A 15,269-nucleotide genomic window follows, 5' to 3' on the forward strand; every position below is an offset into this window, starting at 1 on the left:
GCAACCCAGACCTGCTCCACCCCCAGCTCTGCTCCAGCCCCACCTCCAGTTGGGGCTCCACTCCCAGCCCCGCTCCCAGCCTCAGCCCGCAACTGCAGTCCCAACCTTGGCCCCCTTACTCCCTTCCACATCCCCCACCCTCACCGGAGCCACTGTCCGGGGTTGGGGGAGGGTGTCACGGACAAGGGTAAAGGGGCCATGACCCCAAAAAAGCCTGGGGACCTCTGCTTTAATGATACATACCACAAACAAGCCTATAAATAAATCCTGCAACCAATCCCTACATAAACAAGCCCTGTTACATTAAATAAAATTTCAAGAAGTCCTTACCACAACAAGGCTCCTGGGGAGATCCTTTTATAAACACCATGCAGGGTGCAGCATTGGTCAATTTCTTTAGACGCACGTTGAGGTCCTCTTTTGCATTATCATTAGGGCCAGCTGAAATAGTGCTGCTAGATGCATGGCGCTGGACTTTTTTGGTCAGCTCTGGGGCATGGGCACCATCTAATCTGTCAATTTTCTGAGAATTCTAAATAAGCCAAGAGAGTAGCTCAGTTAAGAAGCATTAACTAAAAGCAGTCTTTTAAACTACTAAAAATAGGAAGTTTTAATGTATTCCATCACTACATATTATAGGTTTGCAGATAAGCAGGCAGAATGGGTTAGAATACTGACCCTTTTTGTCTGTAGCAAATAGACTTCTTAAAACTTGTTATAAATAAACAAAAATGATTAACAAAACAGAACCAAATGCGCTATTTCTACTGCATAATCACCTGTTAATTCTTCACAAGCATTACACTGAATAATTCAAACAGAAAAGTGAATGAATCATGAAACCTCACCAGACCATGCCTAACACAATACAAGAGAAAAGTCTTATGTATCTCAGGTATTGTAAAGCCATCTATGAATTCAAGGAGGTTCTGAAATATTAAAACTGGATTCCATAATCATTTCTGTGAACTGGCTATTCTTGTGCCCTCGGTAAAAAAAAAACCGAAAACAAAAAAAACACATATGGAGACACACAGACTGTTAGCAGCTTCTACATTAAGAAAAGGGAGTTCTGCTCTTTTTTTAGTACTAAAAAAAGAGTAGAATGAACATTTACTAGTACTGAACTGCTGAACACAGACATTCATGTGAGTGATATGCAATCCATTTTCTCTTACCTTAAAAAACAAGAATGTTGGAACAGAGCTAATTTCGTATTTTTCAGATACTTCAGGCACAGCTTCAGCTTCCAGCTTAAAAGTCAGAGAAAACATGGTTTTATTTTCATAATTTTCTTTGAAGTTTTGATTGTGCATGTCAATCCTTTTTATAATGTTCTTCTCAGCATTTTATATGTTTAAAAAGGAGTTTGATGCAAAAGTTTGAGAGACATTTGCATTTAAATGAGACTCAGTGGGCTGGCATGTCATCCACTGAGCCTGCACAGTGTCAAAACAGGTTCAGGGGTTTTTATTTTGTTGCACATTTCAAAAGATGCCTAGAGGCTGTGAATAAAATTTTTGGTGCACTAGTGACCTAGTAAATTTTCAATCATATGCAGCTACTACTATATTGAAATCCATAAATCATTGACCCCAGTTATGTCATGATTACAGTGCTTATTTTCTGCCCACAGCAATTCTTGCTGTTTGCTCTATTGACTAATTTCAAGAGGCAGTACATCATGACTGACATTTGCAGCCTTCTGCAAATTATGAAGCAAAAAGGAGTATTTCTTCAATAAACTATTGATGTCTGCTAAATTTTACTTTTAACTCTTGCAAGGCTCCTGGATTCTAAGTAGAAAGCTTGTTAGACTATTGGTCCAGAAGCTTGGTCATCATTAAAATGCATATTTTGGAATTCTAGAAGATAATTTTTTACCAGACAAATATAAATCTTTTTATTAACCATGTCCAATGTTTGTATTCTGTCTCAGCTGCTGACTTCAGTGGCAAAAGTTGTTTTTTGTTTATTTATTGTAATAAATGTTGATTTCCTGTTAGCGCTGCAGACATTAAGTGGAAAAACAAAGGTATAAATAAGGTGGTAAAATAGTGAATATAAATGCATTTCAAGGAATAGTAAATAGAAACCTGTGATCCCATTTACAGGTGAACAAAGCCTTGCCAACTCTTTCTGCAAACTATACTGGGGCTTTATCAACAGCAATTGGAAAACCATTCAGGGTTGCCGATTTCTTGTTCAGAAAATTAACATTTTTAGAAAAAGTCATCATTGGCTATTCAGTTTCTGGCTATATATAGTGCTTTGAACTTTTTAGTGTTATTTGTAAAAGTAGGTTTTGGTTTGTTACACCCATAAGGCTTTTAATCTTGTTACAATTTTGGATGCAAGGGAAATAATTTTACATCTGCTCAACATCCTGTAGGCTAGGGGTGGGGAACCTCTGGCCCACTGCCTAATTTTATTCAGCTCCCGGCAAGTCTCTGTGCCGCGGGCCGGAAGCCTCGAGCCTCGGCATCCCTCCACGGGGCTGCAGCCGCAAGCGCTGGATCGCCCCACTGCGGGGCAAAGCAGGCCATTAAAAGCCTGGTCAGCTCTGCACAGCTCCCGGAAGCAGCTGGCATGTCCCTGCGGCCCCTAGGCGCAGGCGTGATCAGGGAAGCTCCGTGCGCCGCCTCCGCAGCTCCCATTAGCTGGGAACTTCAGCCAGTGGGAGCTGTAGCTGCAGGCAACGCGCAACCATGCAGACCCGCCTGGCTGCGCCTCCACCTAGGGGCCGGATCAGACAGTCATGCCAACCGCTTCCAGGAACAGCATGGAGCCAGGGCAGGCAGGGAGACTGCCTTAGCTCCAGTGCGTCGCCAACTGGAAGCCGCCTGAGGTAAGCACCGCCTGGCCAGAGCCCGCATCCCGAACCCCCTCCCAAACCCTAACTCCCTCCCAGACCCTGCACCCACATCCATACCCCAACCTCCTCCCACACCCTAACGCCCTCCCACACTCCAACCCCTTACCCCAGTCCTGAGCCCGCTCCCACACTCCAAACCTCTTGGCCCCAGCCAGGAGCCCCCTCCTGCAACCCATACGCCTCATCCCCAGCCAGAGCCCTCACCCCCTCCTGCACCTAAACCCCCTGCCTCAGCTTAGAGCCCCCTCCTGCACCCTGAACCCCTCATTTCCCAATCTGGAGCCTAGGGGAAGCCCCAAGCCTCCCCACCAACACGGGGCTGTGTGTGGCCCATGACTGATTTTTTTTTTGTGGGTCAATGGCCCAATAGAAAAAAGTTTTCCCTCTCCTGCTGTAGGCAATCAAAGAAATGAAGGTCACAGAGAATGATCATGGATTTTCTCTCTCAATATGGGCCTAATCCAAAGCCCATTGAAATCAATGGGAGTCTTCAGTGGACTTTGGATCAGGCCCCTTAACTTTCTCTTGCTCTCAAGTTAATTCTTGTCAGGTTTGATCCTTCACCGAAACAAGCAGTCATTATGCACTCAGCGATGTGAGCATCGTCATCAAGTAGACATTCAACATTTCCCTCTCTCAAACCTACTTCTAAAGATTTCGGAAAAATGTGTGAAGGGAATGGAACTACAGCTTAACTTTATGAACCATAGCCTAAAGAATAAGCCATGACTGGCATTCTGCCAGGCTATCACACAGAGATTTTTGAGACTGGTCTTTAAATAAGCTCCTTTAGGTTCTACCTGCAGTTTTTGATTGAATCATAAGATTGTTTGATGCACACAACAGATCTTTACAGTATCTCCCTCACCTGGTTTATCTTGTATTTGGCCAAGCAGCACCAGACTGTGACCTTTAATTTTGAGTCTTCTATCCCTACCCCAACCACATAGACAAATCTGTACAAGAATTAACTGAGAAACAAAATCTGTCAATATATTTTTATTTTCTGATCTCCTGCAAATGGCTGAATCATTGTTACATGGTACTGAACTTTTATTCCTTTTTCTTTTGGTGGCTCATTTCTTAGCTACTTTGATGCTTTTGTTGCACTTTAATGAAGTTAATTCACACACAACTTATTTTATAAAACTGAATTTGTTATTTTGTTAAATTTCAGGCTGTTTTAAGATACAGAGAACACGAGTCACATTTTAAACCTCGCGACTTGGTTAAAATTAAGATCTATTCTGTGGTCATCTTTAAAAAATTAATATAAACTTGTGTTTAAATACTGCAGTCAATTTTTAATCACATTTAAAAAGGCTGCTCAAGATTTTGAAGAAGTTAGACTTGTTATAAACAATGGATTTTAAAACTGATGATGTGACTTACAAGGCAGTCCACAATTAGGAACCCACATTCCTGATTAGGTACTTAAAATTAACTTGGTAGGTTAGTTAAATTGTTATTGAATGATCTGAAGTTCGATTGCTTGGCTATTCCAGAACATGTGACAAAGTTCTATGCTTTTAATTATAAACCCAAAATATTAAATTAGTACAGTCAGAGTCCAAACTACTGAGTCAATAGATTTATTCAAATCTGCTTATAGCTTCTTTTCTTTAACAGACTCATCTTGCGTATTGTAGTCGGGATGTATTTACAAGACAGGTGTTGTAATTTTATTTTGCGATGTACTGTCCAATGAACCGTGCCCTACATGGCAAAATAAATATTCATTAAAGGTGCACAATCAAGTGACAGCTGAGACTTCAAAAAAAATTTGGCCTACCATAAACTTCAGCAGCATTAGTAAAACAACAAAAACAACGTATAATATTTTGAAAATTGACGTTTTAGGATACTCTAATTAAAATAGCTTTGTAAATTAATACAATTAAAAACAGATCTATCTTCCTGCTTTACAAAAGGAAATGCCAAACTGTGAGATGAGTCATTAAAAACACACAAAACATAAAGGCTGTAAGAAATCAAATTAAAACACACACACACGCAGCTGGTTGTTCCATTACTCCCTGCCCTCATAATCACAAAAATGTCTCATTAACAAGAGAAAGTTGTTTTAAAATGAATGGCATGCAGATCTAGTGCATTAATTTTTTTTTCCACAGTGATTCTATTCCTGGGATATGCAGATGAACTCACAAAAATACTGTGTCTCATTTACTTACTGCTGTTCAACATGCCATACTTAGAATGACAACATCACACAGACTTAAATTTATCTTTCTGCAAACCCTTAATAATGGTTGGAAGAGCAACTAGAGTATCTAAATGAATCCAGAGGAAAATCTACTTGCCTAACCAGCAGTGTCACTGAAACAAATCAAAGCTCTAGCAAATCTTAAAAGAGCAGTATTGCTACCTTAATCCCAGATCCCTGGGATTAAAGAGCTCAGGCTATTACACAACTAATTACAGTACTTGCTTGGTGTGTCACTGCAAGTCACATCAAGTACACAGACAAACTTAAAAACCTATTTACTAGGTGAAGTAACATCCTATTAAAGTGCCAATATACTGCATTTTTAAATGCAAGAAGATGCAACTAACTTGTTATTTAAACCAGCAATACACCATGAACTTCACCCACAGTTCAATTTATGCACTTTCTGACACTGACTTTTGAAGCTGAACTCATTAGGATTCAAATCAGCATGAAAGCTTCGGCTTCCACCCCACAGAAGTCACCAGAGAAAAAAAAATCTGTTTCTGAAGTTCGTTTTATGTAGAAATGGTCCCCTAGTGTTTGACTGTAGTTTGCATTACTATCTTTAAAATGGCCTTTACTATCTGGACATGAAGACTTACCTTCACAAATGTAACTTGTGAGTGTTCCTTAGCTAACTCAGCCATGACATCATTCATCTGAATGCACTGAGGAGCCCATGGTGCCCAAAAATGGACAACTACAAGAGACCTATGACAAAACAAAACACAGATATAGGTTAATAGAAAGAGATGATTTTTTTAAAATAATGCTATTTTGAAGAATAACTGACTACAAAAAGCATGGTTAGCTATAACGGAACAATGAAATATTACATGAATTAATATACATTGTAGGATAGAAAGAAGATAGAAAGAGTAGTACTTCTTTGGATACAGAAAAAAGGAAAAAACTCATAAGATGAACTCATAGTAAATAACTAAGTTATCCTCTCTAAGGTTATCACAACTCACAAAAAAAACCCCACACTAAGAGCACAGAAAGCATAGAGATGGGAAAAAAGCATTAAAAGTTAGAAAACCTTGCCCAATTTTTAATGTTTTTAGAAGAATGGTGGTTAGAGATGTTTGCTGAAAAACAAATACCACTGATAAGATATGCAACATAAAAAGAAGAAAGAATAAAATCACAACCGAGTTACAAGGAGCTTGACATTTTGCTACCAAACCTGATTCTAGCAGAATGCAGCATCACATACAAAGAATGAGCAACAACTGAAGCAGGCAGAAAGACCTCAATTACTCACTAGGGGGTCACACACTTTGTTGCCTCTGTTGGCTGAGCTTATTGCACACACCAGGGGCTCCTTGCATCCCTTCATTATCCCCTACAAGCTCTGTGTGCCACCCGCCGATCCCCCTCTATTTCAGGGACTCGTTGCAGCCCCCCTCCCCCCGCTCTTCCCATGCCAGGGGCTCTGTGTGCCCTTGCATTCTCCCATATCTCAGCATTCCTCCCCACCATTCTTATTCTCCTTTTCTCTCTCTTTTAGGATGTCAACAATTTAAAACTGTATTAGAAGGATAAGCAGAGCTAAGGGCTTGTCTACAGATGGACTCTGATTCCAGAATGAGCATGTCTATACATGGAGTTAAAAGTTATCGTGTTACATCCAAAAAAGATAAAATACCATCAAGTGGATGGATTGTCAAGCCTCGCAAGCTCAGCCAAAAAGGCACTGAAGGCACTAACGATTAGTGACAAAACATTTGGGTTTAACAAATAATCTGGAAAACACACAACACACTTTGTTGCTTCTGTAAGTCAAGTTCATTGCATCCCTCCCGTTCTCCTCCACAAACTCCCTGTGTGCCACCTTCCGACTCTCCTGCAATGCCCCCATACATCCCTTCATTCCAGAGGCTCTATGTACATCCTCTCCCTTTCCCATAACAGAGTCCCCTACATTTCCCCCATACAAAGGGTCCTGTGTGCTCTCCATTCCCTCCTCTCACCAAAGCAGGCTCTCACACTCTTTCTGCATATGCCAGGGGCTCTGTATGTACCCCCATTCCACCCTTTCCACCCTGCCAAGGAATCTCTATGGCTCCCATTTCCCCCACCCCCATACCAGGGCCCCATTCTCCCCCATACCTATTCCTCCCACAGCAAGGGCCCCCAATTGGCCTTCCTCACCAGTTCTGTGTGCTCCCATATCAGAATCCCCCATTCTTCATCTCACCCATTATAGGAATTCTGATTGCCCTCATACAAGGGGCTCTACGTACTCCCTTCCCCATGCCAAGGTCCCCAGTTCTCCACCCACATATGTCAAGGGCTCTACGTGACCCACTTCCCTCATTAATATTTCTCTTCTTTCTGTCTGGGAGGCCAGGTCTACTCTAGGAGCCCTTTATCAGTACAGGTATATCACATCAGCAAAGAATTCCTACTGCAAATGCACCTTTTATTGGCTAAACTGTGCTTTTCCCAGCATAGATTATTCCTGCCCCCCTTCAATTCTCCCTGGGGTGAAATAACTCAAGGTAAAAGAATTAAGTTTAGAGGGGACAACAAATAAGAAGGGAGATGAGGAGTATACAAGGTAACGAAAGATGCAAAACTGAACCCCGCACCCTCCCCAACACAAAGCTACCCTTTGGACTCAAAGCCACCAGACATTGGGCCCAAGAACTGTAGGTTTAAAAAAAGTGGGCATTTACATGGATAATGAGAACATTCAGAGTTATCTCAGCCAGGAAATTTTTAAAAAAGGGATATAAACCCTCATGTTTCAGGGCATAAACTAACTTTTAACTAATGAGAACTAGGAAGAAACTTTGTCTGTGGGCCAGTTATTCAATAGTTGTCCACAACAAGGTTTCTTACACCTTCCCCAAAAACATCCAGTGCAGATCACTGTCAGAGACAGTATCGTTATTCCTATGCTTTACTGTTAGCTTTCTTAAACTATTTTCAGCAGAATAAGTGAATTGTTAAGGAAGATTAATATAGCTGGACAGGACAACTAATCAGGAATATAAATTCCAACTTCTTTAGCGAAGGCTGTGTAATTCTACCCAAGATAAAGGACTTCTCCCATAATATGGATTTCTGAGAAATACTACTGACATCAAAGCTGAAAAACATTAAGATGTCTGTGATATATCTGAAATGACAATAAGTTCTTAATAATACTCTAAATGTATAAAAATCACAAGACATACCAAACATTGAAAGCTGTACAACAATTTATAATTTTATTTTGAAATAGACAAAATACTAACTCGTTAAGGAATTTAATATAAAACATCACATTGCAAATCCCATACATTATACTCAAAGCTGTTCAATCCCCCAGCCCTATACTGACAATTATTATTTATATTACCATAGCACCTATGAGCTCTAGTCATAGACCAGGACCTCTATGAGCTAGGAAAAAAAGACACAATGACGTGGAATGACCCGAGCCCACACAGGATTCTACTGGAGTCAATGCAGCTCATGCAGTTTCAGCACAGGATCAGGGCCCAAATAATGAGTATAAGTACTAACACTTAAAGCCAAGGAAAGGTAGGTTTCCTTTCCAATACCTGCTACTCTCAGGTGTATACAAACACTAAGAAGATGAGAAAGCCATAATCACTACTTCCATGACTTTACACCAAAAGCATTACCAAAAAAAGATTAAATATAGGAGAAACTTGACTTCAAGTTTCTATGCTACCACTATATTAGTTATGGAGCAGCATAAAGTGTTCTGATCAATTAAATTATTAGAATTTGGTTTCCAGAAATTCAATTTACAATGCAGTTGTTCCAGTCTGTATTTGCAACGACAATCCTATGCTTGATTGGACACCGTAAGAAATCCCTGAAACACATGTGGTGGATCTTGATCTGCAAAACTGTAAGGGGAAAATGAAGTCCTTCAATTCAGTGTGAAAAAAAAATAAATAAAAATCAAAGGGGAAAAAAGATGTATATAGCAATACAGCTAGATACTAAACAATGTATTAAGCCCAAAATGCTATTTAATAATTTGATACACTTTCTTTCCCACTACTGAAGCACAGCAGAGAATTCTCTCATTCCTGAGCTGCCAAGCAGAATTTCCCACATGTCCAATTTAAATTAATCAGTATGGTAGGGGTACATCTTATCAGATGAGTGTCACCTTGTGAGCCGTACAGGACTAAGAACCACATGGCTGAGTAATTCTAGCCCCTCTGAATGGAACAGTAATTATTTGACAAGATTATCCTCGACCATGTTATTAATATTGCAATTGGTTTTAATTTAATGTGCACTTAATGAAAATAGTGAAAACAGAATGCGTAGCCCCCTCATATTTTATTTTTGTTTTAAACAGAGTTGCAATTAATTTGCCTTTCAGTTACTAAACTTTTTAGACAAACCTGAGAGAATAGCAAGATAGAGTAACTCAAAACATTGGGGAAATCAAGAGGGTCAACTGCCTGAAAGTGCATCATGACTCCAGATACAAAGTGCACACTGGACTCAAGACAGTACATATTTGACTCTACTGTCATCCAGAGATAACCAGGAAACTTTTTTTTTTTAATATACAACGTGTGTCCTTCATAACTTCCTTTCCCTTGCTATGGAAAAAAAAAGCCTGCGACGAGGGATGCTTTATGGGGATGACCTCCAGTACTGTTTTAATATTCTTGGTCTTGGTTTTGTCTATTTTATATCACAGCTGTTACTTTAATTGAGTCCAGAGAAAAATATAGATATATACACCATGTATTGTCTACAAAACTTTTTGGGTATTCACTTAAGGCCAAATACTGCAGTTACAGCTCCATCTTAAGTAAAGGACGGGATTCGAGGGAGTTATGCTTGCAAAAGAACTGCAGAACATAAAATATTTGGATTTTGTTCCATATATTCCAGAACCAGTACAGAAAGTGATGACACAACGTTCTCCAAATAGGCAGTTCTAAAGGTGATGGCTCCATCTTCCATTAGGATGCTATTTACGTTTGTGTTTATCATTGTATTGTGCTACAGTGTAAACAATCTTTAAATTAGAAATATTCAAAGTCACTTTCTAACATAGCACAATTTTTTTTCAGCACATAGTGTCACCATTTTAACATATCATTTAGTCAAAACTAGAATTAAGAAGGAGATTTATAGGACTGCTTAATTCTTGTTATATCATACAAATCCACTCTGAAAACAAAGATTTAATTAAAACTTTTCCATAAACGTATTATGAAGTTTGTGGTTATTCCATAATATAACTTGCCAGTAAATATAAATATTTACAATCAAATAACCATTTAATCAGTTTCATTAGAATATTTATCTTTTCAACCTTTTGTGAAATCAACATTTTCCAAAATGTGTTGTTTTGTTCAATCAGTAACTGTTCAAAAAGTAACTGAATTAGCGGTACAAGGCTATGTCTACACTAGAGACCTTACAGTGGCATAGATGTACCGACACAGCTGCGCCACTGTAAGATCTCCTGTATAGTTATTCTATAACAGTAGTTCTCAAACTTTTGAACTGGTGACCCCTTTCATACAGCAAGCCTTTGAGTGAACCCCCCCCCCCCCCCCCCAAATATAAAAAAAGTGTTTTTAATTTATAACACTATTATAAAGGCTGGAGGTGAAGTAGGGTTTGGGGTGGAGGTTGACAGCTCGCCACCCCCATGTAATTACCTCGTAACCCCCTGAGGGATCATGATGCCCAGTTTGAGAACCCCTGCTCTGTAAGAACTAACAGGTATTTGTTTTATAAAAACATTTTTTTTAGGCTAAGGAAATATTTCTATTAATCCTTAAGTTTTGTCAGAATTCTGCTGTAAACTTCTCTAGCAAATTGCCTGTTTGTTTAAGCTATAAGCTCCACAGAGAGGGGATCACTGGGTAAACACAAAGGAGATGTATGCTCAGTCCTGCTACGCCTAATGCCTAAGGGGGAGAAACATCCATTACCCTAGTGCCTAGAGCACAGACCAAATGTAGGAAACAAGTTTAATTTCCCACACCGCCTGATTTGGAGCAAGGATTTGAACTTGGGTCTCCCACGTGAATGCACTAACTACTCAGCTATTGGATCGAAGGTGGACACTGCTTCTTCCTTGGCTGTTTTATAAATTATAAAATAAATAAATAAATTAATGGAGATATCCCATCTCCTAGAACTGGAAGGGACCTTCACTAGCAGGACCAAGTACTGATTTTGCCCCAGATCCCTAAGTGGCCCTCTCAAAGATTGAACTCACAACCCTAGGTTTAGCAGGCCAATGTTCAAACCACTGAGCTATCCCTCCCCCCATGAAAATCAACCATGCTCTGAGCACGTGTCCCAGATTGTGCTCCAATGGTGGGGGGGAACACCTAGTTTTGAATCATACCAAGGCTTTGGCAAAAGTTAGATGGCATCAAGATTTAGACAGCTTTGCACATTTGCACCAGTAAAAATTTAGATGCCTAGGGAATTTAAGCACTTACAGGGCTAGACAACAGCTGAGCAGGGGCCTAAGGATCTAAATGATGGATTCTGGCGCCTAATGTGGCAGTTAGGCACATAAGTCCTTTTATGGATCCAGTTCCATGTTTTCTTCTATTTTGTACAGTTCCAGACACGCTGCTAGGCATCAATCCTGCAAGCTTATTCACACAGGCTGACTTTTTCTTCACACATAGACAGAGGTCTGCTCATAAAAGTCATCTTCCAGGTTTGTGCTCTTGGAAAAAGATCTGTTAATATACATGTAAATATGCTGCCAGTATTGAGTTTAAAGTGTTCATTGAAAACTCAAGTTTTAAAGTTTTCACATAGCGTTGAGATGTAGAAAAAACCTATTTGGGGCTGTGAAACACCAACGCAGTTGTACCATTCCTGTTCACTGTGTGAAAGTATACATCCCTATTTTAAGATTAATTTTAAAGATCCATTAACATAACATAGAACAGCACTTTCACATTTCTCATGTCTTCAATCTAAAAATCTCATACAACTGTACAAAAATTAGCACAGCACTAGAAAAATTTAATTTGCCCCAAAGTTTAGATTCTTTAATTTTTTTTTTATTTTATTTTATTTTTTTTTTTTTTTTTTTTTTTTTTACAGAAACAAAAAGATAGAAATGATTCCATTAGGAAAAAAAAAAAGGAAACTTGAAATCGGTTGTTTTTAAACACAAGATCATTCCCTTGCAATGTCAGCAGTCCAAACATTTAGAGCCCTGCATGGATACAAAATCTGTATCCGCATCCGATCTGCAAAATGATCCACAGATGTGGATGTCTACGGATATAAAGCAGATATCCGCCGATTTGCAGGACTCTACAAACATTGCAGCACTGGGAACATAAAAGTGAAACTGACTTCACTGATTTTCCTTGTCCAATCTAAGAAAGTTAGAAAAAAACCTTCAAAAATAAAAGTGTAAACTGGATTTCTAAATTATTTCAATGTAGTAATCAAAAAGTATTATTAATGTAAGGAAATAAGGTTGAAATTTGACTGAGTTGACACTGTCCTTTAAATAGAATGCAAGCATTATGACCCTTTTACAGATGTGCAAACTAAGGGCTTGTCTACACTTAAAATGCTGAAGCAGCACAACCACTCAAGTATCAGAGGGGTAGCCGTGTTAGTCTGGATCTGTAAAAAGCGACAAAGAGTCCTGTGGCACCTTATAGACTAACAGAAGTATTGGAGCATAAGCTTTCGTGGGTGAATACAGTATTTCAGTGAAGATGCTACCTACACAGATGGGAGGGATTATCCTGGTGGCATAGATAATCCAGCTCTCTGAGAGCAGTCTTCACAGAGAGTTAGGTAAATTTAACTGCATAGCTCAGGGGTGTGGATTTTTCACATCCCTGAGCGACACATTTATACCAACCTAATTTCCTAGAGTAGGCCAAGCCTTAGGATATGTCTACTCTTAAAACAGTGCAGCCGCGGTTCCGTTCCCGGCCAATGGGAGCTGCTGGGGGCGGTGCCTGAAGCAACAGCCACACACATCCCTCCTTCCCCAGGTTCCGTCGGCTTCCCAGAGCGGCGCCGGGGCAGAGCAGGCAGGGAGCCTGCCCTGCCCCCAGCACGTGTCGGGCCAGAGCCTGCCTCCCAAACCCCTCCTGCAGCCGAACCCTCTGCCGCACTCCACACCCCTTCTGCACCCCAATCCCCTGCTGCACCCCGACCCATTTCCCTGAGCCCCCGCTGCACCCCAACCCCCTGCCCCGAGCCCCCCGCTGCACCCCAACCCCCTGCCCCGAGACCCCCGCTGCACCCCGACCCCCTGCCCCGAGACCCCCGCTGCACCCCGACCCCCTGCCCTGAACCCCGCCACATCCAGCACCCCTCCTGCCCTAAGCCCCCACCACACCCCTCCTGCACCCCCTGGGGGCAGGGAGAGGGCAGAGTTGGGTTCGGGATTTCAAGGAAGGGGTTGGAATGGGGGCATAGAAGGGGTGGGAAGAGGCGGGGCAGGGGCAGAGCAGAGGGCAGCAGGGGGGAGGTGTCAGTAAATGCAGCCCTCAGGCCAGTGTACTAGTCCTCATGGAGCCCTCGTGGTCATTTGAGTTTGAGACCCCTGACCTACACCAACAGGAGAGGTTCTGACATCAGCATAGGTAATCCACCTCTCTGAGAGGCAGTAGCTAAGGCTATGTCTACACTAGCACTTTTGTCAGTATAATTTCTGTTGCTCAGAGTGTGAAAAAGCCACCCCTCTCAGCAACATAAATTACACCAGCAGACACGCCGGTTTGCACAGCACTGTCAGTGGGAGATGCTTTCCTGTCAGCACAGAGCTGCTACACAGGAGATCGTACAGCAGCACAGCTGTATCAGTACAGCTGTGCTACTGTAAGGTCTAATGCAGACAGAAGGCAGCCTAGGTCAACAGAAAATTTTTTCTGTCGATCTAGTGCTGTCTAGACCAGGGATTAGGACGGTGTTGATTTTCTTCAAACCCCTGAGAGATGTAGCTATACCAGTGTAAACTACTAGTGTAGACCAGGCCTAAAAAGCAGAGTGGGATTAAGTGTTTTGCCCAAATTCACAAGCAGAGCCAGGAAGGGCAAACCAAGTATCCCAATGCCCAGGCCAATGCATTAGGCTGGGGTGGATGTCCCACGGGGGCAGGGCGAGGAAATGAAGGGGGGGGGGTAGTAATGGGCGGGGATTAATGACGCCCCCAGGGGAGAAGGCAGCAACAATGGGCGGTTAGTGGACCCCCCCTCCGGGGGGAGTCAGTGACCCCGTGAGCCCGGGCAGGCCTCCCCCAGGGAACAACACCCGCCCCCTCCTTCCCCACAGCCTGGCTCCGACTCCCCGATGACAAAGCCGCTGCCTCCCCAAGACGGGCCGGGCCCCTGGGGCCTGACGCTACCGCTCGGAGCCGGCGCCAGCCGCACGTACTTGCCCTTCTGCTGCAGCAGCTCCCGGAAGTGCCCGGCGGAGCCCACCTCGGCCAGCGCAGCCATGGCTGGAACTAGTCTGTCGCCGGCGCTGCGGCCAGGCGGGGCACGTGCAACCGGTCAGCAGCGCGATCCGCCCTCCCTCAGAGCGAACCCTCTCTGCCTCCGCGCATGCTCCGCTAGGCGACCCCACTTCCTCTGCGCATGCGCGGAACGTGCCCCCGTTCCCGTGGGGGAGGGAGGCCCGGAGCGCGGCTGTCCCGGGACGGGGCGGGGCTGAGCCGGGCCGGGCCGGGCTGGCGGCGCGGGTAGGGGGAGGGGCAGGTCAGCAGTTTTCTCGCGGGAACGGTGACGCTGTTGATTTTTACAAAGCGAAAGCGGAGCGCGCACAGGGTTTGCCCAGCACGAAACGAGCCATCACCCAGCCTGGGTCAGAGCTGGCCAGGGGAGCGGGACTATTGTGTCCGGTTCTGGTCGCCGCGGTTCAGGCAGGATGTGGACACATTGGGGAAAGTCCGGAGGAGAGGAACCGGAATGATTGAAGGGCTAGAAAACATGACCTATGAGGGAAGATTAAAAAATAGGGTTTCTTTAGTTTGGAGAGGAGGGGACACGATGACAGTTTTCAAATACGTAAAAGGTTCTTATAAAGAGGAGGGTGAAAAATTATTCTCCGTAACATTTGAGGATAGAACAAGAAGCAATGGGCATAAATTTCAAGGAAGGTTTAGGTTCATTATCATAGAATATCAGGGTTGGGAGGGACCTCAGGAGGTCATCT

The 15,269-nt window shown here is 42.6% G+C and overlaps 1 protein-coding gene across 1 annotated transcript in view; it reads right to left on the reverse strand.

The window, feature by feature from the left end:
• Nucleotides 1-14,681, reverse strand: part of GLRX3 (glutaredoxin 3) — a 32,557-nt gene extending 17,876 nt beyond the window's left edge. The window contains exons 1-4 of the mRNA XM_034776315.1: nucleotides 14,490-14,681; nucleotides 5,708-5,816; nucleotides 1,179-1,253; nucleotides 331-532 (exon numbers count right to left, since the gene is read on the reverse strand). Of these exons, the coding sequence (XP_034632206.1) occupies nucleotides 331-532; nucleotides 1,179-1,253; nucleotides 5,708-5,816; nucleotides 14,490-14,554 (451 nt within the window). The 5' untranslated portion in view covers nucleotides 14,555-14,681. The remainder of the gene's footprint in view (nucleotides 1-330; nucleotides 533-1,178; nucleotides 1,254-5,707; nucleotides 5,817-14,489) is intronic.
• Between the last annotated feature and the right edge of the window lie 588 nt (nucleotides 14,682-15,269).

This window comes from Trachemys scripta, chromosome 7 (assembly GCF_013100865.1).
Source record: "Trachemys scripta elegans isolate TJP31775 chromosome 7, CAS_Tse_1.0, whole genome shotgun sequence".
Lineage (NCBI taxonomy): Eukaryota > Metazoa > Chordata > Testudines > Emydidae > Trachemys > Trachemys scripta.